The 27,584-nt window shown below is 33.1% G+C and overlaps 1 protein-coding gene across 1 annotated transcript; it reads right to left on the reverse strand.

Annotated features, from left to right (window-relative positions):
* Positions 1–106: 106 nt before the first annotated feature.
* Positions 107–26,985, reverse strand: LOC114339812 (tyramine beta-hydroxylase). The gene is made up of 10 exons (XM_028290498.2): positions 26,901–26,985; positions 20,044–20,258; positions 19,844–19,990; positions 12,939–13,205; positions 12,641–12,838; positions 12,313–12,397; positions 11,997–12,163; positions 9,616–9,801; positions 8,060–8,247; positions 107–405 (listed from the first exon to the last, which is right to left on the reverse strand). Exons 1-10 carry the CDS (start codon positions 26,962–26,964, stop codon positions 168–170), a joined length of 1,755 nt encoding a protein of 584 aa, XP_028146299.2. The 5' UTR covers positions 26,965–26,985; the 3' UTR covers positions 107–167.
* Positions 26,986–27,584: the final 599 nt, after the last annotated feature.

Here is a 27,584-nt window from a genome sequence, read left to right on the forward strand (position 1 = left end):
GATTCTAAAGGATTTACTAGCAGCCAAACATTTTGGGGGTTCTGAGAAGCATTTGTTTTATGGAGAGGGTTAAAAGGTAAGGAAATAAGAAAATAACTCTGTAATATAAACAGTCATTTTAACTTTATATATTACTTTATATACCTACTCTTTATTGTTTATATTACTTATTTTATAATATTGTCGCATCTTCGCGCAGGTGGACCTAGTGGAATGGACACTTGAGGAACTGGAGCATTTTCCCAATATCCGGGAAATCTGTCACCACTTGACATATTACATTGTATGCTCAATGGAGATTCATTGTACACTTCGTCCAATAACTGGATTCTCATTCGGTTCCATTTTATTGATTTATAGTTATCTGATATGCCTTTGAGAGGTGACGTGTCTTGGTCTTCCCATCTAAACAAACAGAAAAGTTATTAGTATTTGATATATATACAGTCTTAAAATATAAATACACTTAAAACAGACAGATAGATACAGCTATATAACTGGTGGGAATTTACTTTAATCTCCACTAATTGTTGAGAAAGTTCCTTTTGTCTGAGGCTGTAATAGTATAATACTAAAGATTTAACGACCATGGTACTGCGAAAAAGAAAGATTGTCCTTCAATATTAATAGCGGATTTCAAAGGGAGTGGTCAGCATGTGTTTGGTTTTACAATATTGTACTTAAAAGATGAGAGTAAAAAAATAAACGGTTGAGAGAGAACATCTTATAACAGAGATAATGTACAAACAAATACTGCACATGTCTTATGTCTTATCACAGCACATCGCATTTTTTCGTTCGCTAGAGAGGAACGCAGATGCACACTTATAGGGCTTTTCATCGATTATTATTTGTTTCGAGCTTCTGTCATGTGTCACATAATATTAATATGTATATCTACGCCATACGTCTTTGGTTTGTATCATTGGTATATACCAGGGGTGGCCAAACTGTGGCACATGTGGCTCTTTGAATGATTATTTGTGGCTCTCAATAAATGTACCTGAATTACTTTTCACCCCTTATCACCGTTGCTATTCAATTTGACCTTGGAAAATGTAATAAGTAAAATATCATCTGAGCTGACAGCGGGATTTGCGAATCGAGGATCAAAACTATTGTTGACCTTTGCTGATGATCTAGGTGCAGTTGCTCATTCTACAAGAGACATGAGAGAGATCTTTTCACAACTCAAAGAAGAAATGTAGTCTGGGCCTGCGAATAAATGAAGAAAAGACGAAATACATACTAGTAACCAAAAATACAAGTCCGAGAGTTCGACAGAACATAACTATTAATGACCACAACTTCGAAATAGTAAAGAGCTTAAATATATAGAGGTGGTAATCAGAGATGACAACCACATATAAAAGAGGTCGGAGCATGGATAGCTGCGTGGAATAGAGCATTATACTCACTATTATCATTATTAAGATCTAAGCTGCTAAAAAGACAATGTAAATTAAGACTGTACATGCCAATTATTCGCCCAATAGTGATGTTCACTAATTTTTAAATATAGTTAAATTCAATAGATTACAAGGTATATAAAAACGTAACAATCATAAAACTGTTTAAAAATGTATATTTTTTAAGATAAATGAGTTCATAATGTTGATTTTCTTGGAGGCTAGAAAAACGGTACCCTGCAGCGAGGCTACGGTCTGTGACGTCAGCAGTCGTAACGTCTTTGATCGACGACTAGTTTTGTATACTTATTTACTCAGTGTATTTGAATGTGCGCAGTTTTTTACGTATTTAATTATTGAAAATAAAGCCAAATAAGTGGTGTTTTCTTCCTGGGTGTGTAAATACATCAAAAAACAGTTCTGGCAAGATTTTTATTACCGTTCCAGCCAATTTAAAACAGAAAAAGAAATGGTTTGTTGCAGCTAGAACTTAAAATAACTAACTTAAAGAACTAACTTAATAAAATAAACATTATAGAAGTTTTCCAGAGACTTTCGGTCCTTGGTAATAATGTAATTGTTCTTTCTGCATTTACATTTTTCAAAAATACTTATTATTAGTTTTCTCAGGATTAGAAAAAAATGAATGAATTTAAATAACATTGGACCAAGATTTTGCACCTACCCCCTTAAAGAGTAAATGAAAAAGTTTCGGGACCTCAAATTTGTATTCCTTAAACTGGGATATTCCTAAAAACGGGATTCTAATAATACATACAGTAAAAGTAAACCTTGAAATAACTACATGTGGATGTAGGTATGACTTTATATTATATTAAAATCATTAATAATTTAGTGAAAAGATTGGTTGAAATGAAAATGTATAATACCCAAGTTCAAAAATATTTTTTACCTTGGAACAGTTGTCAACTCGAAATACGAAACAACCGAAATAAGATCTAGAGTTGAAAAGGACATAGCAACATTTAACAACATGCATGAGAAATATTTTCACCCATTGCGACATAATATCTCTCCCACTAAAAATGCGGCTGCTAAAATGTTATTATTTCCGGTCTTGCTATATGGCGCAGAGGCCTGGACAATAATGGAAACATTAATGAAAAAGCTAGAGGCATTCGAGATGTGGGTGTACCCACGTATCCTCAAAATATCCTGGGCGACCCACACCAACGTACAGGTATTGCGTCGAATGGGAAAACAAAAAGAAATCTCTTTTACAATTAAGAAACGAAATCTTAAATATTTCGGTCATATCATGAGGCATGATAAATATCGTATACTCCAACTGATAACGCAAGGTAAAATAGAGAGCAAACGCGGACCCGGAAGAAAAGACACTCATGACTTAAAAACTTACGCCAATGATTTGGACAAAAATCGATCGAGTTATTCAGAAACGCCTCAAACGAAATTAAAATTGCCATGATGATAGCCAACGTCCACAACGGACAAGGCACATGAAGAAGAATAAAAATATTTTTAATAAGTACACCTAACCAAGGTAAAGTAATAACCAGCCAATGTATGTATACAATCAATATGCATGCGTACAATGCATGCATACAACTTTCTCTATTTTTTTTTGTGGAGTATTAAGCATTTATTTTTTTAGCTTAAAGAAGGCATGGAAAATTATATGGAATATACACTCAGTAAAGCTGTGGTAGATTTATTTTTTTACAAGATGCCAATAAATCATACACCATTGTTACATCTACACTACAGTCGGTAGTTTATACGAATCGGCTTTCTGAAAACCTTCTTCCATTGTATTTGTTTATTTTTGTAAAACCCAAAATATGTCCTTACAAACAGTCTATCAACTTTAAACTAAACAAATTCACTATAAAACTCCACTTTAACCCTGATAAAACAAGAAAAGAACAAAATAAAATGACCTGAAACGTCAAACAGGTAAACAGTTAACACTATGAGAATGGCGCGCGCTTGGGGTATGCAACTAGTGACGTCAGGCCAATAGAGAAGCGTTCTTGAAACTTAAAATAATGCTAGATTTCTAATAAAGATTTTTTATAGAAAGGCTTTTTCAATTTTGTTGAAATTTTGGACAATTATTCCTAGGGTGTTTCTTAATCGTTTTACATGTTTGAAATGACTTTTTAATTTTTTGTGAACATCCCTATTATTATTATGGAAGTGAAACATGGACTCTACATCAGCGAGAAATAAAATATGCTGCTGGTTTTTGAAAAGAAAGTTCTCCGAATGATATTTGGCCTTCAAAGAGATGAATTGACAGGAGAATGGAGAAGGCGCCTCAAAGCTGAATTGGTGACTGTGTATTCCACTGAAAAAATCGTCAGACATATTTATAACTAAGATAATGGGCAGGTCATGTGGTAAGATCAGAGGAAGGCAGAGTGTTAAAGACAGTGTTTGTCCCAGAAAAAGATGGAAGAATGATGAAGAATCGAAGTATCCTGAATTAGTAAAGCTGCTTGTAGAATTATTTGCATATTTGAAATAACGATGTGAACCATTTTATTTCACTTTAAAATTCGTAAAATCCAAACACTGAGAGAAAAATGTAATACCTTTTTTACACTTTTTAAATAATAAACCATACAGAAGTAAAAACTTCTTTTGTATATTGGTATAAAAAGTTTTATTAAAAAACATAAAAGTCCTCCAAAAGGATTTGCAAAACGTTTTCAATCTGAATCAGATCATCCTCAGTGCCTAGAACGAAGTATTTCCACGTTAAAATGAATGCAAAAGGTTAAAATTGTGACTAGGTTAAAGAAAAATGTGGCAATACTTACGTTCTGCTTCGTAAAAGAAACTAGCAACTTTTTGAAAAAGGTTACATCGATATTAATGGTTTACATAATAATTAAGTGATATTTGTAGCGACTCCAAGTCGATGTTGCAAGATGAAATGTGCTAGGAGTGCTCAAAGGGCAACATGGTTTCCTGCTCGTTAAGAACTTGTGGTTCTTGCCAGTTCAATGGACACAGACCAACAAAAGTGAAGGAGATGACAATCTAATTATCAGACCGAAGTGACATGACAAGATAGGTAGTCAATTTTTGGTTATGAATTTCAAATTATTATTGTTGTTTAAAAATTTTTTTTTTGGATTATATACATATTAGTAACTGTATATTTTATTGTAAAAGTATATAAGGCAACTCTCTACTCTCTGTTACAGAAAGAACTGTTGTTAGTGTTAGGTAGATAAAAACCTAACACCTAAAACCTACCTAACACTAACAACAGTTCTTTCTGTAACAGAGAGTAGAGAGTTGCCTTATATACTTTTACAATAAAATCTAATTATTATAATTTAAATTTCAATTTTATACAGTTACTAATATATAATCCAAAAAAAAATTTTTTAAACAACAATAATAATTTGAAATTCATAACCAAAAATTGACTACCTATCTTGTCATGTCACTTCGGTCTGATAATTAGATTGTCATCTCCTTCACTTTTGTTGGTCTGTGTCCATTGAACTGGCAAGAACCACAAGTTCTTAACGAGCAGGAAACCATGTTGCCCTTTGAGCACTCCTAGCACATTTCATCTTGCAACATCGACTTGGAGTCGCTACAAATATCACTTAATTATTATGTAAACCATTAATATCGATGTAACCTTTTTCAAAAAGTTGCTAGTTTCTTTTACGAAGCAGAACGTAAGTATTGCCACATTTTTCTTTAACCTAGTCACAATTTTAACCTTTTGCATTCATTTTAACGTGGAAATACTTCGTTCTAGGCACTGAGGATGATCTGATTCAGATTGAAAACGTTTTGCAAATCCTTTTGGAGGACTTTTATGTTTTTTAATAAAACTTTTTATACCAATATACAAAAGAAGTTTTTACTTCTGTATGGTTTTTTAACTATGGTATACAGCCAGCTACGGGGACTTTCCCATTGATTTTGTTTTAAATAATAGTCCACAGTACATCGTCCTTTTTGGAAGATGATTACAAAAGTTTTAAAAATGGTTTTAACTGCTTTGTTTGAGCGAGTCTACCACTTTCTGAAAAATTTCAGAGTGCAAGTTGGACGCGTTTCCGCGTCCCCCATCATTAATATATTTACGTTGTCGGACTAACGAAACGCGGCTGTAAATTTGTCGGACAAGAGATCGACAATCTTTAGTAATTAAATGTGAGTACTTTAAATTGAAAATTAAGAGTTTTGTAATAACAAAATTGTAGAGTCCGACACCCGCAAGATGTCACTCTAGCGTGGTAGTTTTGTTTGATTACAAAACTCTTAATTTTCAACTTAAAGTATTTATATTTGTAGAGAGCAGCATATGTGCCTCCTGATGAGAGACTAATAAGTTTCGAAACCGGTAGAGGTGCTTGCTGCACTCTCTGATTGGACTAGAATAATGATGCGGTTGTAGTTTCGTGTTGCAATGAAATTGAAAATGGTTATTTATTTTTTATATTTATATTTAATTAATAAAGATTGTCCATCACTTGTCCGACAAATTTACAGCCGCGTTTTGTTAGTACGACAACGTAAATATGTTAATGACGTGGGACACGGAAACGCGTCCAACCTGCACTCTAAAATTTTTCTGAAAGTGGTAGACTCGCTCAAAAGAAGCAGTTAAGACCGTTTTTAAGACTTACTTAATCATTTTTAACTATTTAGAATGGGAAATAAGCCACAATATTATTAAAAAATGATTTTTATTAACGTTTCGACGCCCAAATCGGGTGCCGTTGTCAAAATACAAAATACTATTAATATAAACAAAAATGTTGTTGCTTAGTAAAAAAATTCTTGAGTTGGGGTTGATTTCATGTAATCGAATGAACTATCTTTCAGTAAAGTCGTCCCAGGAACGCAACTCATAAATATTGGCACTATCATTTTAAAGTCTTCTACTTTAAAATGTATCATATGTATCTGAATTGCCGATATAAATGAGTCAAATTAAATAAATTATTAGAAGAATTTTTTTACTAAGCAACAACATTTTTGTTTATATTAATAGTATTTTGTATTTTGACAACGGCACCCGATTTGGGCGTCGAAACGTTAATAAAAATCATTTTTTAATAATATTGTGGCTTATTTCCCATTCTAAATAGTTAAAATTGTAAAAATGCCACAAGAAAATAGCTTCAGAACAACATTACGTAATCATCTTCCAAAAAGGACTATGTACTATGGACTATAATGTTTAATTGCGGCTCGCGAAAAATTTCTAATTTTGAAAAATGGCTCGGACCATCAAGTAGCTTGGCCACCCCTGGTATACGCTCTGAGCTTCGCTGGTGTCGCTCCTAGCGGTTACGAATTCAACTTTCACCGGTAATTTTTAAATTTATTATTTAATTGTTATCGCGTAATATTTACAACGCTAAAAAGTAATTAAATTGTAATAGATTTTTTTAAGATTTTGCTAATCATTTTGACGTTCTATTGATGAAATATTAATTTCTTACTTCGGATACTTTCACAATTATCGTGTAGATGGCGCCAAGATTAATAGATTAATTTATAATTACATATTACAGAACATTAAAAAAACGTAAATTCAGTATTTAAAACGTAAGTATATTTAAGGTAAAAATATATACCACAGCTTTGATCAACTAATATTTTTTATAATTAATGTTTTTAATTTTAAATTAATCACTTTGACATTTATGTCAAATTTTCGGTAAACGTTTATAGACTTGTCACTACTGGCGCTCGCGAATTTATAAATATCCCCTCTACGTAGGAGCTCACAGCGTATATACCAATAACGTATGACGTAGATATATTAATATTATGTGACACATGACAGAAGCTCGAAACAAATGACTGTGAATGAAAAGCCCTATTGGCAAAGTTGAGGCGAACTTATCTTAATGAGACACTTCCTCTTGTCCTTTTTTTGACATCATAACCCTGGGTGGGTTTTTGTCTGTCTTGCTATGTCCTACCATTCAGATCACCCTTCTGCCCGTCTCTCCCATTGTCTTATATTCATGGTTTTCAGGTCGTCATCCAACCATCTCTTTCTGGACCTTCCTTTTTTTTCGCCTTCCTATCGGTTTCCATTGTAATACTCTCTTTGCTGTTTTTGCATCTTCTTGTGTCTGAACATGTCTCAGCCATGACAGTCTTTGATTTTTTACAAATCTTCCAATATCATACACTTCATGCAATTTATTAACCTCGCCGTTTTTCCTGATTCTACATGTGCCGTCTTCCTCTTGTACCGGGCCATATATTTTTCTCGGTATCTTTCTCTCAAATGTCCTGGGTTGGGCTTCATATTTTTTCATCATTTTCCAGGTTTCACAACCATATAGGTCACTACGGGTCTAATCAATGTTCTTAATGGGACACTTAATAGGACACATGTTTTTTATATACCACAGCGCGTTCACACTTGAAATCAAAAATCTTTATCTTAAAAAGGTACAGTTTGTTCCAAAAGAATCAAAATACAATGTTTAGGAAAACGTGAATCAAAGAAAATTAATTTATATTGTTGTTTTTACAAGAGCACCAGTATTTTTAAAAGCGTTGTACTTTATGGATGTGAAATCTGGCAACTCACTGAGAGAAAGGAACAAAAACAATTTTAATATACTAAAATGAAAACTAAAAAAATATTGTTTTTAAAAACTTACTCGTTCATATATTTAAAAAATGTTTTCAACGCTTGATCACTTATTGAGCTCTTACAGACTTCCAGTTCGCTGCTAGGAAAATAGTGGATGTAGTTAACACACATCTCGTCGCTTATGCTGAACCCCCCAAGAGTTATATTTTCTCTATCTTCTGTGTTGTAGTCGCATTTGGTGATTAAACTATGGCCCTAAAAATCAAACTGCTCATATTTTAAAGATATAGGTATGTTAGGTAATTTCAGGATAAATTCATACTCATATTTGAACATGTGCTTATCACCATTCTATCGATTTTCTAAAATCAAATTCTTGCACAAGACGAAGATGACCTTAGCTTTATGATGAGAAAACTAGAACATGAATATACAAAGAATGGAATGGAAATAAACTTAAAGAAAACTGAATAGCTGACAACGGAAAACACAGAAATAAAACAGCTGGAAATAGACGAAGGTAAACAAATCAAAAGAACAGATAAGTACAAGTATTTAGGTTTCATAATATCAAACAAAGGAACAACTGAAGAAGATACAAAAAATAGACTAGGACAAACATGAGACTGCATACGAAAATTGAACCTGGTACTTTGGGATAAGAACATCAATGTAAAAACAAAAAGAAGAATATATAACACCATGACAAGAAATATCCTGACTTATGGGTGTGGAAATTGGATAAGAAATAAGAAAACCAAAAACAAAATAAGAGCAACAGAGATGGAATTAAAACAAAATCAATGGGAAAGTCCCAGTAGCTGGCTGTATACCATAATTAAAAATCATACAGAACAAGTAAAAACTTCGTTTGTATAATGGTATAAAAAGTTTATTAAGAAACTATTAAAAGTCATCCAAAAGAATTCGCAAAACGTTTTCATTCTAGATCAAATCATCTTCAGTGCCTAGAACGAAGTATTTCCACGTTAGAATGAATGCAAAAGGTTAAAATTATGACTAGTTAAAGAAAAAATGTGGATAATACTTACGTTCTGCTTAGTACATGAAACTAGCAACCCTATAGAAAGGTGACATCGAGAAATATGATTTACATTTTTAAAAACTGATGTTAGTAGCGACTCTAAGTCGATGTTAAACGATAAATTTAAGAGTGCTCAAAGGGCAACATGATTCACTGCTCGATGCTAACGTGTGGTACTTGCCAGTTCCAGAGATGGAATTCCTAAGGAGAAGCTGCGGAGTAACAAGGAGAAGTAGAATAAATAATATACAGATTAAGAAAAGAATGGGAATTAACTCGGATAGACTACATAGAACAGAAGGGATTTGACCTGGTACGGACATGTCAGAAGAGCAGACAAAAAACGTTGTATAAACAAAATAACAGAGTGGAGCCCCATAGAAAGAAGGAAGAGAGGCAGACCCCGAAGATCTTTCAGATATGTAGTGGATAAAGCAATGGAGAGAGGAATCTGCAGGAAATGGACTGGAAAACCAAAAGAACTGGAGAGAACTGTTAAGTGAAGGAATACACAATGGCGGAAAAATTAGATGTTGGAAAGAACTTTGCGAAACTCTTGAAAATAATTATGAACTTACCGGTAGAACTTTGACAGGTCGTTTAAGTATTCGTATTTCTTGGAAATGGGTACTAAAATGGTTGTCTCTGTTGAGTTCCGGTAGTTCCCTTCCATGCTCATCAAAGTGTCTGGTGATGACACGTACTCCTGTTAAATGAGTGTGTAATTGGGAGCCAAATATGGTAATACCTTCTGGAGACAGGCTCTAAAATGATTGTCTATTATCTTTACTGTGGTATTAAGTATACAGTGTGTTTACGGAAGTTTGAATCTTAGGGGAACCATTTTTATTATTACCAGAGAACGGCAGTTCTCGCCAGTAGCGCACACCCACACCCCCCTACACGCGACACTATATATACATGAGACACTATATATACACGAAATTGTCGATTTTCTAAATCTGAGGGAATTGAAAATTGTACCAACTCCCATCTTAAAGTTCAGGAAAAGACTCACCCATTCATATATCAACCATCCATTTTGGTCCAAGGGTGTGGATTTTACGGCCCTTCCTATTTAGGGCCTGTTTTTCGTTCTCGTCCCCAAAACTCCCAAAAACTTCGAAAATTTAAGTCCGACCTTTGCGGCTTCTAATAGTACTGATCATTACCTTTCCAACGCATGTCTATGTCTAATTTTGAAAATCGGTTATACCATTCAAAAGTTACCGAGCTCAGAAATATGACTCAATTTCTATTTAAAAAAGGGAAAATGTTTGTGGATATGTATGTATGTATGTATGGGGCTGGAAAAGTTAAACCGATCTGAATTTTTTTTTCTGTGTTTGAAGAGGGGGTCAGGGCCGATTCAGAACCGGTGTAGTTTGTGACTTTTGACCACCCATAAGCCAGCTATTATAGGACTTGGTAGGTACAAAACGGCATATTTTTGGGGGTATATATCTTCAGTTCAAGAAGAGACAGGAGAACCGCAAATACACCAAATCAATAGTGTTGAGTTAAGCTTTCAAATGGTATCTAAGCCGTCTGGATCAGACATACACACGGCTTAGTATCGCTGAAAAACTGAAACTAAACTTTGAAAATTTTGGTTTTTCGACAATTAGTCAAAATTTCAACCTACGAATTGCGCCAATAACTGAGCATTTGTAGAAGGACTCTAGACGAATCTGACGGTGTATACCTCATATCCGGGAAAATTCGAATTTTAAGTTATAGGCTTCATAACTATGATCAAATCTATTTCCTATGGAAAAACGGTTTTTCAAGCTCAATAAGTCCTATAATAGCTTCAGTTATCATACTTGACCTTAGATGCATCAGATACTTCTTGTTAATACGTTTCAAACGTATGTTTAGTGATCAAAATCGGTTAAGCCGTTTAGGAGTTATTAAGCTACAAAAGTATAATAAAATTAACGATTATTCCCGAAATGGTTTATGTAGTTGTAGTGGTTACGACGTTAAATTTGATCTGGCAACGGGCAATCCGAGTTCATTAACCGGCCATCCTAATAATTTTTTTCAATCTATTTCGAATAGAAAAAAATCTAGTGTACATTCGATGGACACTGGATAATTTGGGAGCTAATGCGACAAAGGCGACCGTTTATAAAGCTGCTTAACGTGTAATCAAGAAACATTGCATTCAACTTCATACATTTAATTTATAAGAAAAACTCCTGTAAAAAACCGCTAAACGCCGTAAAAATGAGTGGTGCATACAATATTGCAGCTACAATAGATCTGATATGAATATTACGTGGCGCGAAAATGTATTTTCATTTTGATGCAAAATAAAATTTTAGTTTTATTTTAAAAGATTTTTCCATAATATTTGCTAAATTTGAAGTAAACGCGCCACAAAAGAGTTTCAAAATTCAAACTGTATCAAAGTTACTCTTTTGTGGCGCGTTTTACTTCAAATTTAGCTAATATTATGGAAAAATCTTTTAAAATAAAACTACAATTTTATTTTGCATCAAAATGAAAATACATTTTCGCGTCACGTTATATTCATATCAGATCTTTTGTAGCTGGAATATTGTATGCGCCACTCATTTTTACGGCATTTAGCGGTTTTTTATTCTTGTTAATTTTACGAAAAAAATTATTCTTCATCAAAAGTTCTGCATGGTCTAATACCTAAGATGTAACCATCAGATATTAAATTTGATCAAACTTATACGATGTACGTAAAAAATATGAATTTCGCTTAAAAGTAAAGTACCTTTATATTTCATAATATCGAAAGTTGTTATTGTGAAAAGTTTTTTAGAATTAAAACTATGTTTTTGCATATTACAAAAAAAAGCATATTAAAAAATAATTTTTAATTCCAACCAACTTATCATAATAACATTTTTTGATATTGTGAAACTTAAAGGTACTTTACTCTTGAGCGCCATTGAAGAATAACTTTTTTCGATATACTGACCATCGCAGTGCATGCACTCGTACAGTATCCTGATAAAGAAAAACGACTTTGTTCCGGTGGGATGGCCATTTTGTCCGTATATTCTAATCCGAGTTCTATTACACCAGCATCCATCTTTTTCAAGACCGAAGAAATGTGGAATCTTATACCTGAACTGTCTATTAATCCTGAAAATAATATAATGCCTTTAATAGGTGTTAAAAGCATACCTACAGTATTTAAGTCATGTTGAGCATCATCATGAAGTCTACTGCGTTCTACTATTCTATCATATATTTTCAAATAAACTAGACTTTTAATAAACAAAATGTATTACCTGCTTTAAGGTCTGGGTTGTTATAGTGTACCTCTAGCATGATGTAAGGATTAAAATTTTCTCCACCCAAGGCCAGACTCGCTTCCTAAAACATTAGTCCAAGTTACTGTTAAGAAACTATTTCTCTCTGCCATCTCAGCATTTACTTCTCAGTTTGGTAAATTCAACTATGTATTTAAATGGGACCTACCCATATGCCTCAAAAGGAAAACTTTTGTCAGTGTGGGTTACCTGCATCCATTTAGTGAAGGGCACGACTTGGGCAGTAGAGCCATAGGAGAGAGAGATTATGACTCTGAATGTTTGTGGTTTATTTAATATTACTTACTTTTGGATACGTGAACGGGGTTGCCCCCATAGCCCATGCAGCAAGCACTTTCTTGCACACTTGTGTTTTAGGAGGTCTATCTTCCGCAAAGCAATTTCCGTTATATAAAGGAATTTCTTCATTTGCATCAGCTTGACAATGGAACACTTCCATATGATGGACCACGCCTTCACTACTTTCTTGAATATGAGCTCCATACTAACAAAAACATGAAAGGAAGAATTTTAATAATCATTATTAAGTGAAAAATGTCTGTTTTGTAGCAGAAGCTCATAGAAAGCAAAATTATTCAACTCACCTGATAAATATGATGCTTTTTCCTATATTCTTCTGGTATTTTAACAACACGACACCAGTAGGTTGTTTCTTCAGCAGGTACTTTAACATTGTCATTTAACAAATCAAAAATGTTTACATGTGATGGTAATTTGTAGTTTGCTTTAGTATTTTTTAATAAGTTCACTCTCACCATGCCTGAGTCTTCATGAGACGATGTTATGTTAACACCATTTGCTTTGTAGAGTGTGTGTTGTCCTCTAGACCAAACGACGTGAGTTGTTCCCTCCTATAAATAAAGCAAACCAATTATTACAATTACAATACCTTCGAATTATAACAAATCTATATTATAAACAGCAGGCACACATACGCATTAACGAACACACATCAGAAGAATTCGAAATTAAAAGAGGAGTGCGACAGGGGTCTGTATTGTCACCACTACTATTCAATGCATACTCTGAAGAAATTATGAAAAGAGCTCTTGGGGGAGAAACAGCAGGAATAAAGGTAAATGGAACGCCGATTAACAACATTAGATATGAGAACGATATTATCATAATAGCGGACAACCTCCAAGACCTCCAAAAGCTAATGAACAAGACAGTTGAGTATGGAGAAGAATATGGATTATCAATAAACATCAAGAAAACTAAATTTATGAGGATATTAAAAACCCAAAATAATGATGAAAGCCTGACGATTAAAGGTAAAACTTTAGAACAAGTTGAAAACTACAACTATCTGGGCACAATAATTTGGCACACAAACGATTAGACTTGAGAGTTAGGCTGGCAAGGTGTTATATTTTCTCGACTCTGCTTTACGGGATAGAAGCATAGACACTTCGCGTCAACTACTAAAAAGTTGGAAGCATTCGAACTGTGGGTGTATCGACGAATCCTGAAGATATCATGGACCGAGCATGTAACAAACAACGAAGTTATGAGAAGAGTCAACAAAACAATGGAAATATTGGAAACCATCAAGACACGAAAGCTGCATTACCTGGGACATGTTATGCGTAATGAGAGATACAACATACTTCAATTAATTATACAAGGGAAAATCCAGGCAGTGCCGGATTAACCATTAGGCGGACTAGGCGGCCGCCTAGGGCCCGGACACTTGATGGGGCCCGCATCCCACACAAATGCATTAATTAATATTGAATTGTTTAAGCAGTAATTAAAAAAATTAAAATGTTAAAAAAATCAAATAGGTCTAACTGAGAAAAAAAAGAGGGAATGGTTATTTTGTGATTTCCAATCAAACTCAGTTTTTTGTTTTGTCTTCTGTCAAATATCAGGAAAATACAACCGACTTCAAGACAAATTAAGCAGTTATCTTTAAAGGCATTTTTATATTCCATGTTCTAATCATTCCCTCAATTTGGTAATCAATTTTGCAAGCAAATTTTGCTTAGAAGCTGGTAATTATTTTGGTATGGTACGTTCTTTTTTTCAATTTCTACCCACTGATGGGCCTTATAGGTAAAATATTGCACAGCCTCCGGATTTTAAAGAACCTTTGGATTTGAAACAAGAGCTTGGGTTGACATGAAATTTGATATAAGCGTAGCTAACATGTCAAAGAAAGAAGTTATATTGTGCCAATGTGTATTTTTCCTCTACGGTTGATTCCACCCCTTCTCGAGAGTGAAAACATGTACCATCAAAATACGTCCGGAAGTGGATAAACTGACTAATTCTAAGCAACTTTTGTTCATTAGAGTTTTTTCATCAAGTCAATACATTTGGAGATATTTGCAAGTGAATATCTTAATTTTTCAACAAAAAATAACACGTTCTTAGACGATTTTTCGCAAATAACTCAAAAAGTAAGTATTTTATCGAAAAAATATTCTTAGCAAAAATATAGCTTTTAAAAAATTGAAAAAATGGTGTATGTGTGCAGTCTGTAGACCCAGTACAAGCAGAGTTGTAGCTAATGAAAAGTAGGTTCTTATTCGTCAAATTCCAAATCGAATATTTCAACGTGAAATAATCAAAAAATGAAGCACTTTTCACGAAAAACTCATAGCAACTTATTTAAATGTTTAAAAATGCATTATTCTTGTTTTCAATAAATTTCAACGATACGCTCAGAATAAAGTTGATCCCATTTTCTGGGTAAAAAAAAACTGGTGAAAATAACCCCCTAATTAGCATCCCAAATGAAATTAGCCCTTACCGCTTCACAAGCTACTTTACTTATGTATTGTTTATATGCTCTGTGACTTTTATCGGTATAAAGTGCTTATTTATAAAAAGGCTGTAGTAGAAAGGGCTTGAACAAGTCACTAATCACGAGTGTATGCATTTTTTTTATTTGGCTTAATGCCTCGACAACTAATGGCCATTGGCATGGTACAGTGGATTTTTCCAATCAGGTACCTAGTGTAATGGGTAGTGTGTGTGTTGAGTAAATGTCTTGTTACTTAGCAAAGTCGTCATTGTTTTTGCAAAGAGACGCTAATTGTATCCGAACGTCGGCGGACCCTCCGGTGAGTACCGATCCCACAAGGATAGAAACTATTTTCATTTATTAATTTTTAATAAATGAAAAATTCTCTACTCAGGGTATGCAAATTTTGAAGTCATATTATTTTCTTAACCAATTTTTATCTTCCAAAATAGCAAAAAATCTGAAATATTTAGAAAAGCAAAACCTACATTTTTTTACTCTTTGATTTTGGTACCACTAATAATTTTTAAGTTATTTTGAAAAAAAAGACATTTTTTTCAAAATTTCAAAAAATTTGTTTTACTTTAAATCCCAATGTTTTGAAAAATAAGCACTGTGAACCGGTGAAACTTACAGATCATATAAATAATATACTTATAAGTTTTTTCAAGATTTTCATAAATTTTCAAGATTTTTTTTCCAAAAAAAAAGGAATCGACATTATTTTAAGCTGTACTTGCTTATAATCAACTATTTATAATGGGAAATAAGCCACAATTTTACCGCAAATAAGCCACAAGATTTTATTAACGTTTCAAAGGCCAAATCGGGTTTCGTTGTCAAAATATAAAATACTACAAATAAACAAAAATGTTGTTGCTAAGTAAAAAAATTCTTCTAATAATTTATTTAATCTGACTCATTTATATTGGCAATTCAGACATATATGATACATTTTAAAGTAGAAGACTTTAAAATGATGTTGCCAATATTTATGAGTTGCGTTCCTGGGACGACTTTACTAAAAGATAGTTCATTCGATTACATGAAATCAATCCCAACTCAAGAATATCCGTCACAAAAAAATATCATAGCATGTGATCTGTCTTTAAAAAGACAACCAAATGATAATTTAATTTTGATACTTGAAATTTGTTAAAAAAAACAAAAATAAAACTTTTTGAACACTTTAAAAAAGTTGTGATGATTTTTCACCGAAAAGTGCTTTATTTTTTGGTTATTTACGTTGCAATATTTGATTTGGAATTTGTCGAATAAGAATCTATTTTTTATTAGCTTCAGTTCTGCTTATACTGGGTCTACATACTTCATACATATACTTACCATTTTTTTTAAATTTTGTGTACGCTATATTTTTTCTAAGAATAATTTTTTTCGATAAACTACTTAATTTTGGATTTATTTGCGAAAACCGTCTAAAAACGTGTTTTTTTTTGTTGAAAAATGAACATATTCACTCGCAAATAACTCAAAAAGTATTAATTTAGTGAAAAAACTCGATAGAACAAAAGTTACTTAGAATTAATCAGTTTATCCATTTCCGCACTTATTTTGAATGTATGTTTTTTCACCCCCGAAGGGGTGGCATTCATACCCAGGGCAAAATCACATATCGACACAATACCCCTTTTTTGGTTTTTTCTTTGGTATATTAGCTATGGACTATTAATGAGAAGTTTTTGCGAAATGTAAAAAAAACAACATAAATATCTGTAAATTTGTTTTAAGTAAATGGTCGCTACAAAGGGGCCTACTTCTTATGGCCGCCTAGGGCCCATGATGCCTTAAACCGTCACTGAATCCAGGGCAAGAGAAGTGTAGGAAGGAGAAGAATCTCATGGTTGCATAACTTGAGGGAATGGTACGGATGCACATCAACCGAACTATTCAGAGCAGCAGCATCTAAGATCAGAATAGCCATGATGATTGCCAACCACAGTCTCGCAGATGGCACTTAAAGAAGAAGAATAAATAAAGCATAATTTTATATTCAAACAGTATCTAAGAGAAATTTGTACTTAGTAAAGAAGTATTAAATGTTGTATGTGTGTGTGCTCGTCAAGTAGAGCTGGGTGAGAATGAAATATAAGCTTTCTATGATCAATTAGGAGACATACTGAATCATATTGCATCAGAGGAGGAAGTCATCAGGAGGCCATTTTAATGCACAAGTGGGCAATCCAAGGGATAATATGAAACTATACTTGGAGGACTCGACTAGGCTTAAGAACTAGAAATGAAGCTGCAGATAATGCGCTTGAATTAGCTGACGAATGTTGGTAAAACATGGCAAGAAATTGTTTAAAACCTATGCTGTTGCTAACACAAAATATTATGTTATTTTAGTTTTTTGGCCTCATTTCAATTTCTTCTTTGGAGTAACCATGGCCGCTACTATGCAACACTCCATACCTATCTGAAACTACTTCAGCTTACATTCAGCCTACACCTAAATAAGTATCTACGTCCAACTACAACCACACTACAACTACAGCAACAAGTTGTTTTTTTTTCAACTGTATCAAGCTTACAATCCATTCAACTAAGGGAACCATACATTTTGCCATAAATATCATTTTCACATTTTGTGCAATTTTAGACAGGATTGTTTTTTTTTAATATTAAAATTTTATTTCATTTCATGTTTAATGTATAATAAACAAGAATAAAAAACCGCTAAACCCCGTAAAAATGAGTGGCGCATACAATATTCCAGCTACAAAAGATCTGATATGAATATTACATGGCGCGAAAATGTATTTTCATTTTGATGCAAAACAAAATTCTAGTTTTATTTTAAAATATTTTTTCATAATATTTGCTCAATTTGAAGTAAAACGCGCCACAAAAGAGTAACTTTGATACAGTTTGAATTTTGAAACTCTTTTGTGGCGCGTTTACTTCAAATTTAGCAAATATTATGAAAAAATCTTTTAAAATAAAACTAAAATTTTGTTTTGCATCAAAATGAAAATACATTTCCACGCCACGTAATATTCCTATCAGATCTTTTGTAGCTGGAATATTGTATGCGCTACTCATTTTTACGGCGTTTAGCGGTTTTTTATTCTTGTATCAGGAGTTTTTCAAAGTTATTTATAAATTAAATGTATGAAGTTGAATGCAATGTTTCTCGATTACACGTTAAGCTTTATAAATGGTCGCCTTTGTCGCATTATCTCCCAAATGATCTAGTGTCCATCGAATGTACACTAGATTTTTTTTGTATTCGAAATAGATTGAAAAACTATTGGGATGGTCGGTAAATATACTCGGATTGTCCGTTGCCAGATCAAATTTAGCGTCGTAACTACTACAACTACATAAACCATTTCGGGAATAATCGTTAATTGGATTATACTTTTGTAGCTTAATAACTTCTAAACGGCTTAACCGATTTTGATCACTAAACATGAGCTTGAAACGCATTGACAAGTAGTATCTGATGCATCTAAGGTTAAGTATTATAACTAAAGCTATTACAGGAATTATTGAGCTTGCAAAACCGTTTTTCCCATAGGAAATAGATTTGATCATACTTATGAAGCCTATAACTTAAAAATTCGAATTTTCCCGGATATGAGGTATACACCGTTAGATTCGTCTAGAGTTCTTTTACAAGCGCTCAGTTATTGGCGCAATTCGTAGGTTGAAATTTTGAGTAATTGTCGAAAAACCAAAATTTTCAAAGTTTGTTTTTCAGTTTTTCGGCTATACTGAGCCGTGTGTATGTCTGATCCTGACGGCTTAGACACCATTTGAAAGCATAACTCAACACTATTGACTTGGTGTATTTGCGGTTCTCCTGTCTCTTCTTGAACCGAAGATATATACCCCCAAAAAATATGCCATTTTGTACCTACCAAGTTCTATAGCTGGCTTATGGTTGGTCAAAATTTAAAAACTACACCGGTTCTGAATTGGCCCTGACCCCCTCTTTAAACACAGAAAAAAAATTCAGATCGGTTTAACTTTTCCACATACATACATATCCACAAACATTTTCCATTTTTTAAATAGAAATTGAGTCATATTTCTGAGCTCGGTAACTTTTGAATGGGATAACCGATTTTCAAAATTAAACATGCGTTGGAAAGGTAATGATCAGTAATATTAGAAGCCGTAAAGGTCGGACTTAAATTTTCGAAGTTTTTGGGAGTTTTGGGGATGAGAACGAAAAACAGACTCTAAATAGGAAGGGCCGTAAAATCCACACCCTTGGACCAAAATGGATGGTTGACATATGAATGGGTGAGTCTTTTCCTGAAAATTAAGATGGGAGTTGGCCCAATTTCCAATTCAGTCAGATTTAGAAAATCGAAAATTTCGTGTATATATAGTGTCGGGTGTAGGGAGGTGTGTGTGTGTGTGTGTGTGTGTGTGTGTGTGTGTGTGTGTGTGTGTGTGTGTGTGTGTGTGTGTGTGTGTGTGTGCGCCACTGACGAGAACTGCCGTCCTCTGGTAATATGATTAATTAGTTGTTATCATCTTTTATTTGTCCCTTTAATTTATTTATGTTCAGATTTGCATTTCAGATAAGACGAACTTACACTTGAGAGACTAGAGCTAGTCGAAGCCAAAACAATTTGGGAAGCAATGATAGTTGGAGTTATATTACATTGGCGCCCAACGTGGAGATGATATAAGACGATATCTTCAATTATTAACTCTTACGTGGCTAAACAATTATAATAATAAAAACATGATTTTTCTTACCTCTATAATATAATCGTGTCTGTCACAAGTGTCGAATTGCCTTTGAAATGTAAACTTAACCACATCCTCTTTTCTCCTAATTTTAAACTTGCTACAGTCTTGTTGTTGATCGAGATGTACAACACCGTCTTCTTCTGTGTAAATATCCTAAAAATCTTCCTTTAAAAATTAAATTTCTTTTACTGAATCATTTGACTTACGTCTAGAGACACTTTCTTCTTCAAATTCTTCCATAGTAAGCAGTAATCGGCAGGAAACAGTTGTCCTCTGTCTGAAAATCCAATGGCGAACCAACCGTAATCTTGAGGAATGTGAATTTCAAAGGAAATTGTCTCAGAACTGTAGTCTAGAGTCCAGTATAATTTTACGGAGTTGTCTACTTTTAAACTCACATGGTATATTTCATTACTGTCTCCTAAAATAACATAATATGTTATACAGAAAAAATAATGATTATAGTAAATGCACTAAGTTCATTCCAAAATGGGAAACAAGAGAATGGGAAATGGCACAGTCTCTAAGACTAATAAGTCTAATGTCTTTCCTACAGAAGACATATTAGGGAAACTGCTCGACAGGCATCTCAGTGATGAAATATTGGTACACACTCTAACACATCAAGAACAACATACCTATAAATATAGCAGAAAATTCAACCGAGACAACACTGCACAGACTTGTGATATAGAGGGGGCTTTCGACAACACTTCGATAGTATACATAACCAATGACCTGAGACGTAAAAGAGTCGAGGGTGCTTGAGCTGGATGGAATCTATGCTTAGGAATATAGTTGTTGTAAATACCACCATCCTTGGAGAGACCGTGTTAGCCCGGTAGGCGATGAAATAAAGCAACAAACCTACCAAAGGTTTGCAGTTCGATGAATTTAAATGAAAATTTTTGCTTTCGAATCGTAAGAGCCTAGAAAACTTTGTGAATAAAAATTATGATGACGAAATGAAAATTGCATTATTAAACAAAGAAAATGCATTTTGCAGTGAAGTGATGAAAATAATTAATCTGTAATTCGGAAATAACTGAAGGAAATGAGTTCAATTTTGCTCTCCCTGAGTTGTTGGACGAATATTATGACGGCGATGGTCTACAAGGCGCCTGGTTCCAAGAATGGGCCTCGTCTCCCTCGAATTTTGACGAAATTTAATAAAAAATCAATACAAACTCCCTACTCGCTGGATTTTTGGAGTCGCTGAACACTAATAACACGTCGGCCAAGCTCTCTGGGGTAGCTGGTGGCCAAATTGGGCCTGGTCTCCTGGAGTTTTGTGAAAATTACGTCCTTAATAGGAGGTTTTTGTATTTGATACTACAAGGTGAGGCAAGATTGGGAGCCTGCATAAGAAAACACTCACATAAATTCGCAATGAAGGGACAGGGCATATAAGTATCATAAGGACTATGGCGAAGGATATCTTTAATGCGGAACTGGATCATACGACAAAAAAAAACAATTTTAAGAATTCAAACGGGGTGTCTATTCCAGACAGAAATGGATGGAAAAACAAGGAGTACCACAACCAACAAGATGACAGTTAAATGAATGAATGTATGTTAAGACAAGAGGGAGGGATCCAGTACTTTATTTTATAAAACCCTATCTTATAAAATAATAATTATTAACTCAAGTTTTTTTATTAGTGGCAACACACCAATTTTATTATTTAAATGTTGGGCAATTATTACTCTTTTTGATTTATTATTCTTATATAAGAGCAGATGCTATTCTACGTGCAAGGTCAAGGTGACTTAATGTTATTTTAATTGATATGAAGACCAAACACCTAGAAATAAAATTGATATACACTGCATACTTAATAACTCTTTGTTTTGTACTAATTATCTTTTAATAAATAATATCTCCATTTTTTTGGTAGAATTATTACACAGAAAAATAAAAACAATGGACAAAATGTTTTATATAAAACAGTTATGTCATTCTCATTCATCATATATTAACAAGAGCATGAATTATAATATCTTCTCTGCACTGGTCTCAACTTCATTATATTCTTTGGCCACCTGTCTTCATTCATATAGTTTACAATTCCGTACCATCTCAAATTCTTGGATTCAATGGTGTCAATTATTGTTATTTCCATATCCATTCTTTTCCGTATCTCATCATTTCTTATTTTTTTCCGTATCTCATCATTTCCTATTTTGTCGTGAAGTGTTAGCCTAAAACAACGTCTCCAAAACCCCATTTTCATTGACATCAGCTTCTATTTTAAACATTCTGTCAGTCGACAGACCTCAGCTCCTTAAGTTACGATATTTTCGATTATGGTCTTGTAGATTCTGATTTTGTATCCTTTCCTGTGCCCCACAGCATGAAATTTAGTTGAAGAGGGCTTTGAAGAAAAACTTATGAATAACAGGGACTGATTTTATAGATCTGACAGCAGCTTAGTACACAAAAAGGCACAAAACATTGCTCCACAAATTGTACGAGATTCTCAGTGACCACCATCTAGTTAGGGTCGTGCATTCTTAGCTGCAAAATAGCCGTTCTTTTCGTTCATGCTGGAGGGCAAACTAAGTAGCTGGAAAATTCAAAAGAATGGCCTCCCACAACATGCAGAAATGTAGCAGAGCTTATAGAGAAAATTAAATAAATCGTTGACGAACAGCATGCCCTATAATAGAGCTTGAACGCCACGAAAGCGACTGAAATTCAGGAAAAGCTTCTTTGAAACGGTGCAGGATGAACCTTTTCTTTTCCTCAAGTCCAATGGACTGACCAATCTGTAGACTTAAAAACGTGGAAAATTATGAACAGGATAAGAGCGGAGGTCGCTCCAGTAAACTCGAACATGGCAAAATGAGAGAGAATATTTCAAAAAGAAGTTGAAAAAAGTCAAACGAAGTGGAATTTACGCAAAATGATATTGCTGACTTGTGAATTTTATCCTAAACAATCTGGAGAAAAGAAGAAAAACTAAGTAAATACACAAAAAATTAATGGGAGAATGAAGAGAACTAACAGAAAAGTACGGAAGAAACTTAAAACGATTGAAGAAAGAGATTTAAAAGGCCTTAGGAAGAAAATCCCCAGAAAATATAATAAATACTGTACCTGGTACCTCCAAAATGATAGAAGAGAATAAAAGTTCAAAAGTTCTAAGACAAAACATGTCTTATGGTAGATTAGGTTCAATATGAATGCGTCTTTAACTACCATTTCACTCACAAACACAAGAGGACAAACAGAAACATGCCTGAAATTACTCTGTAGTAGATATGAAATGCACTCGATGTGGAAAGAATACTACCGGGTCAGTAAAATAATGGAATCATTATACTTACACATAAAAAAGGAGACGTATAAGCTACTAATCTATAAGTTTGTTGTTGTTTGTTTGTTCTTGTAACACAAGAGCAAAACAGGATTTAGCTCAGGATTCGGTGCAAATGATCGCCTACAAGCAAGCTTGAAGATAAATTTCTCAAAAACACAATTAATGACAAATTTGGTTCTTAATTCTCAAGTATTGACGTTGATGGAACTCAGATAGAGGAGACTGCTTCCCAAAAATGCTTCTCAAAAGCGTACCATATTTCTCTATATCGATAACTATTTTAAAAATAATGCAAAGTTGTATGGTAGATAAATCATACAAAATCATTATAATAAAATATAGTAAAAATTCTGAGCAAAATAGAAATATGACACATGTTAGTCGTGTATAAATAACTTCTTCCTACATACTTGTATTATCTGAAAGAACCCGGACAATAGTATTTTGCAAGAAGTATTAATGAATCGGATATATTTTATTTTCTAAACAATTCTACAACTTTATTATTGTACGTGGTGTAATACCTTCCTATGCAGATATAAATCGTTGACTGTCACCTGCTTGTCCTGCCTACGACTAATAAACATTTTCAAATTATTCTGTCACTTCCTTTAGATTGTTATTAATAGGCATAATTGTTATTAATATAAGTTAACAGAAGCAAATATGTTAATGTAATAATAAAATATAAGTTCCATATAAGAAAACTAAGATTACTGAAGATGATAAGAACACAAAAAAACAAGAAATATACAGCATTACATTAAAGATAAAAATGGAGAATTAATAATAGAAACAAAATAAATAGTTAAAAGATGTAAACAACACTTAGAAGAACTACAAATAAATATAAACCTACATTAATGAAGAATAACATAATACAGTGGAAGATAACACAGAAAACTCAATAAAAGAGGAACTAGAAGAAGCAATCTTCTTCTTTGGTTGGCAATCATCATTGCTATTCTAACTTTTGACACTACAGCCAGAAAGAGTTTAGTTGAGCTACATCCAAACCATTCTCTGAGGTTTCTCACCCAGGACATTTTTCTTCTAGAAGCAATAAAGACGTTGAATGGAAAAGCTGGCCTGGAGTGGATAGAATAACAACAGAAATTATAAAAACATGGGAAACATGGAGAACAAGTATTACTAAAAATAATAAATAAAATGTTGAAAAATGAAAATATCCCGGAAGATTGGAAAGTGTCACCAATAATACCCATATAAAAAAAAGTAGATAGGAGATAATGTTATAACTACCGAGGACTATAGGGCAGTCAGTGAGGGCATTTGGCTCCGAATTCCATCCTACTATATCAATTTACTTGATATTTTCACAGTAAGTAGGGAATGCTCATGACACAAAGTCTACCCTATGCCGATGTGCGCTTTTATCTTGGGGGTGGTTCCCACCCCTTATCGGGGGTGAAAAATGTTTTGGTTAAAATAGCTACGGAAGATGCTAGAGAACCTAATTTTAAGCAAAAACTGTTCTATAATTATTTTTTGAAAACTCAATACTTTTTGAGTTATTCGTGGTTGAAAATTGGCAATTTTCATTGAAAAATTACACCTTTTCGGACGGATCTTTGCGAATACCTTAAAAACTATGGATCTAACAAAAAAACTATATAAAATATTTCTGTAGGTTATAAAAAAACAAAGAGATTCGTTCCTTCATAAATCTTCTAGTTAAAATACAATGAGGGATATGGTAGGTAAGAAGAGTTTGTTTTTTTGCTGCATGCTCAAATCGGTGTATTCAACTTGAAATAACAGAGAAACTGTCGATTTTAGGTGTATAATGATACTAATAACTTTTGTAGTGCTTAAAAAGACCTTTAAAATGAGCAATACTAAATGTCGATTACATTCAAACTAAGCGAGATATTTTGCAAAAAAGTGGATGACTAATGTATTTTAAGAAGAAATGAGAAGTATATTTAACCCCTCATCCATCATAATTTAAATACATCGTTTTCCTTCTACTGTACTTTTTATTATAGTGTTATTTCTATGTTCAAAAAGTTCGATTGGATTAAAATGAATGGTTTTTGAAAAAAATAAGATCAAATTATAGAGCGCATTTTTAAATTTTCTTAAAAATCTTCCTTCTCCTCCATGCAACTCGAAAAAGATAAGAGATACGAAAAAAAGATACCACACAAAAATGTAGGGCTTTTTTAGATAAAAATTTCCTTTTCATTTTTCATTACTGTATCTCTTATCATTTTCAAGTTACATGGAGAAAAGAAGATTTTTAAGAAAATTTAAAAATGCTCTCTATAATTTGATCTTTTTTTTTTTAAACCATTCATTTTAAACCCGTCCAACTTTTTGAACATAGAATTAACACTTTAATAAAATATATTGTAGAAGGAAAACGATGCATTTACATTTTGGTGGATGGGGGTTAAAAATACTTCTCATTTTTTCTTAAAATACATTAGTTATCAATTTTGCTTGCAGCATATCTCGCTTAGTTTTAATGTAATGGACCTTTAATATAGCTCATTTTAAAGGTCTTTTCAAGCACTACAAAAGATATTAGTAGCATTATACACCTAAAATCGACCGTTTCGCTGTTATTTCAAGTTGAATACACAAATTTGAGAATGTACCAAAAAACAAACTATTTTCACCTACCATATCTCTTTTTGTATTATAACTAGAAGATTTATGAAGGCAAGTGTCTCTTTTTTTTTTATAACCTACAAAAATGTTTAATATAGTTTTTTTAGTTAGATGCATAGTTTTTAAGGTATTCTCAACAACCGTTCAAATAGGTATTATGTTTCAATGAAAATGGCCAATTTTCAACCACGAATAACTCAAAAAGTATTGAGTTTTCAAAAAATAATTATAGAACAGTTTTTGCTTAAAATTAGGTTCTCTAACGAATTCCGTAGTAATTTTAACCAAAAAATTTTCCATCCCCAAGATAAAAGCACACATCGACATAGGGTAGACTTTGAATTAGGAGATAAGTAGAGGCTAGGTCCAAAATTTCATTAAAATCCATGTAGTAGGATAGAATTCGGAGGTAATATCCTATTCTTGCTCCCATTGACTGGTGTAATAAAACTCATCGAAAAAATAATAAACAAACGATTAAGAATAATGACAGAACACACACTAGACGAAGCACAAAGTGGATTTAGAAGTGGCAGAAGTATACAGGATCATATATTTACTTTAAATCAGATAACACAAAAAGCGATGCAAGAGAAAAAGAAAATAGTAGCATTTCTTGGCCTAGAAAAAGCCTTCGATATAGACAGGAACTATGGAAAATACTAAGAGGAAATAAACGGACAACAAGCTACTAAGAGTAATACAAAAAATATACAATGAGCACAACAATAAAAGAAATATGGAAGAACAAAAAATTATAAACAATGAAGTAAAGTATTTAAATCAGTCAAAAAGTTTGAACAGTTCTTACAGCTAATATCATCATCAGAAATGCTAATAAGGTAAATTTTTTAAAAGGAGAGACTTTTGTGAATATTTTTAGGTTTGAATGTTCAGCCCCCTAAAAAAGAGAGTTAGGTAGAATTCAATTTTCTTTCCAATGGTAGCCTAATTAAATATTTTTTGTTTAAAATTACAGAACTTGTCTGCACTGAGATAACAATTTCTAAACTTATTATTAAAATAAAAAATATTTTATTGTCACTTACCACCTGTATACTACTTTTAAATATTCCAATATTCCACAAAATACATACATACCTCTTTGAGCATAAAGAATCACAAACGCACAAAACAGAAACCCTAATCGGGTAGTTTTACCCATCTTTATCCACTAAGACGTTCCATGAAACTAGCGAGGAAAGGTTCCACATTTCCTTAAATATAGAGATGGGGCGCATACGCGAGAATGACATTTTTGAAAACATTTGGCATATAAATAACAATTTTCTACTTTACTAAGATATAAATTAAATATTGAAGTAGTGAGATTGCGAAAAACTAGAAAACATTAGTCAAAAATACAACGTAATTCTAAAAATTAAAATCTTCATCCTTTAAAGCGCAGAACTATTTTTTTCTTTTTAAGAAGAAATTTTTAAAAGTGGAAAATCAAATAAAATGTAGTAAGTTACCTAAATAGTAGAAGTCTTCAATTTTCTCTTTTATAGGGTGGTAAATATTGCTACCAGCAAGGGCGGATCCAGGCAGGGGACCATGGGGGCCATGGTCCCCTCCGAGAATTTAAAAAAGTATAAATTTAAATATTTGCAGTTCAAATGTTTTTAGTTTCATACACATATATGTGCAAAACAGGGGATAAAAATATGTTTTCTGGACTAGAATTGAACAAAAGCAGTAACGAGAATGACATAGGATGTTTTATAAATCAAAATGTTGATAATTTTACAAAGTGCCAATTGTTAGAACAACTTTGGCACTGGC

This window comes from Diabrotica virgifera, chromosome 7 (assembly GCF_917563875.1).
Source record: "Diabrotica virgifera virgifera chromosome 7, PGI_DIABVI_V3a".
NCBI lineage: Eukaryota > Metazoa > Arthropoda > Insecta > Coleoptera > Chrysomelidae > Diabrotica > Diabrotica virgifera.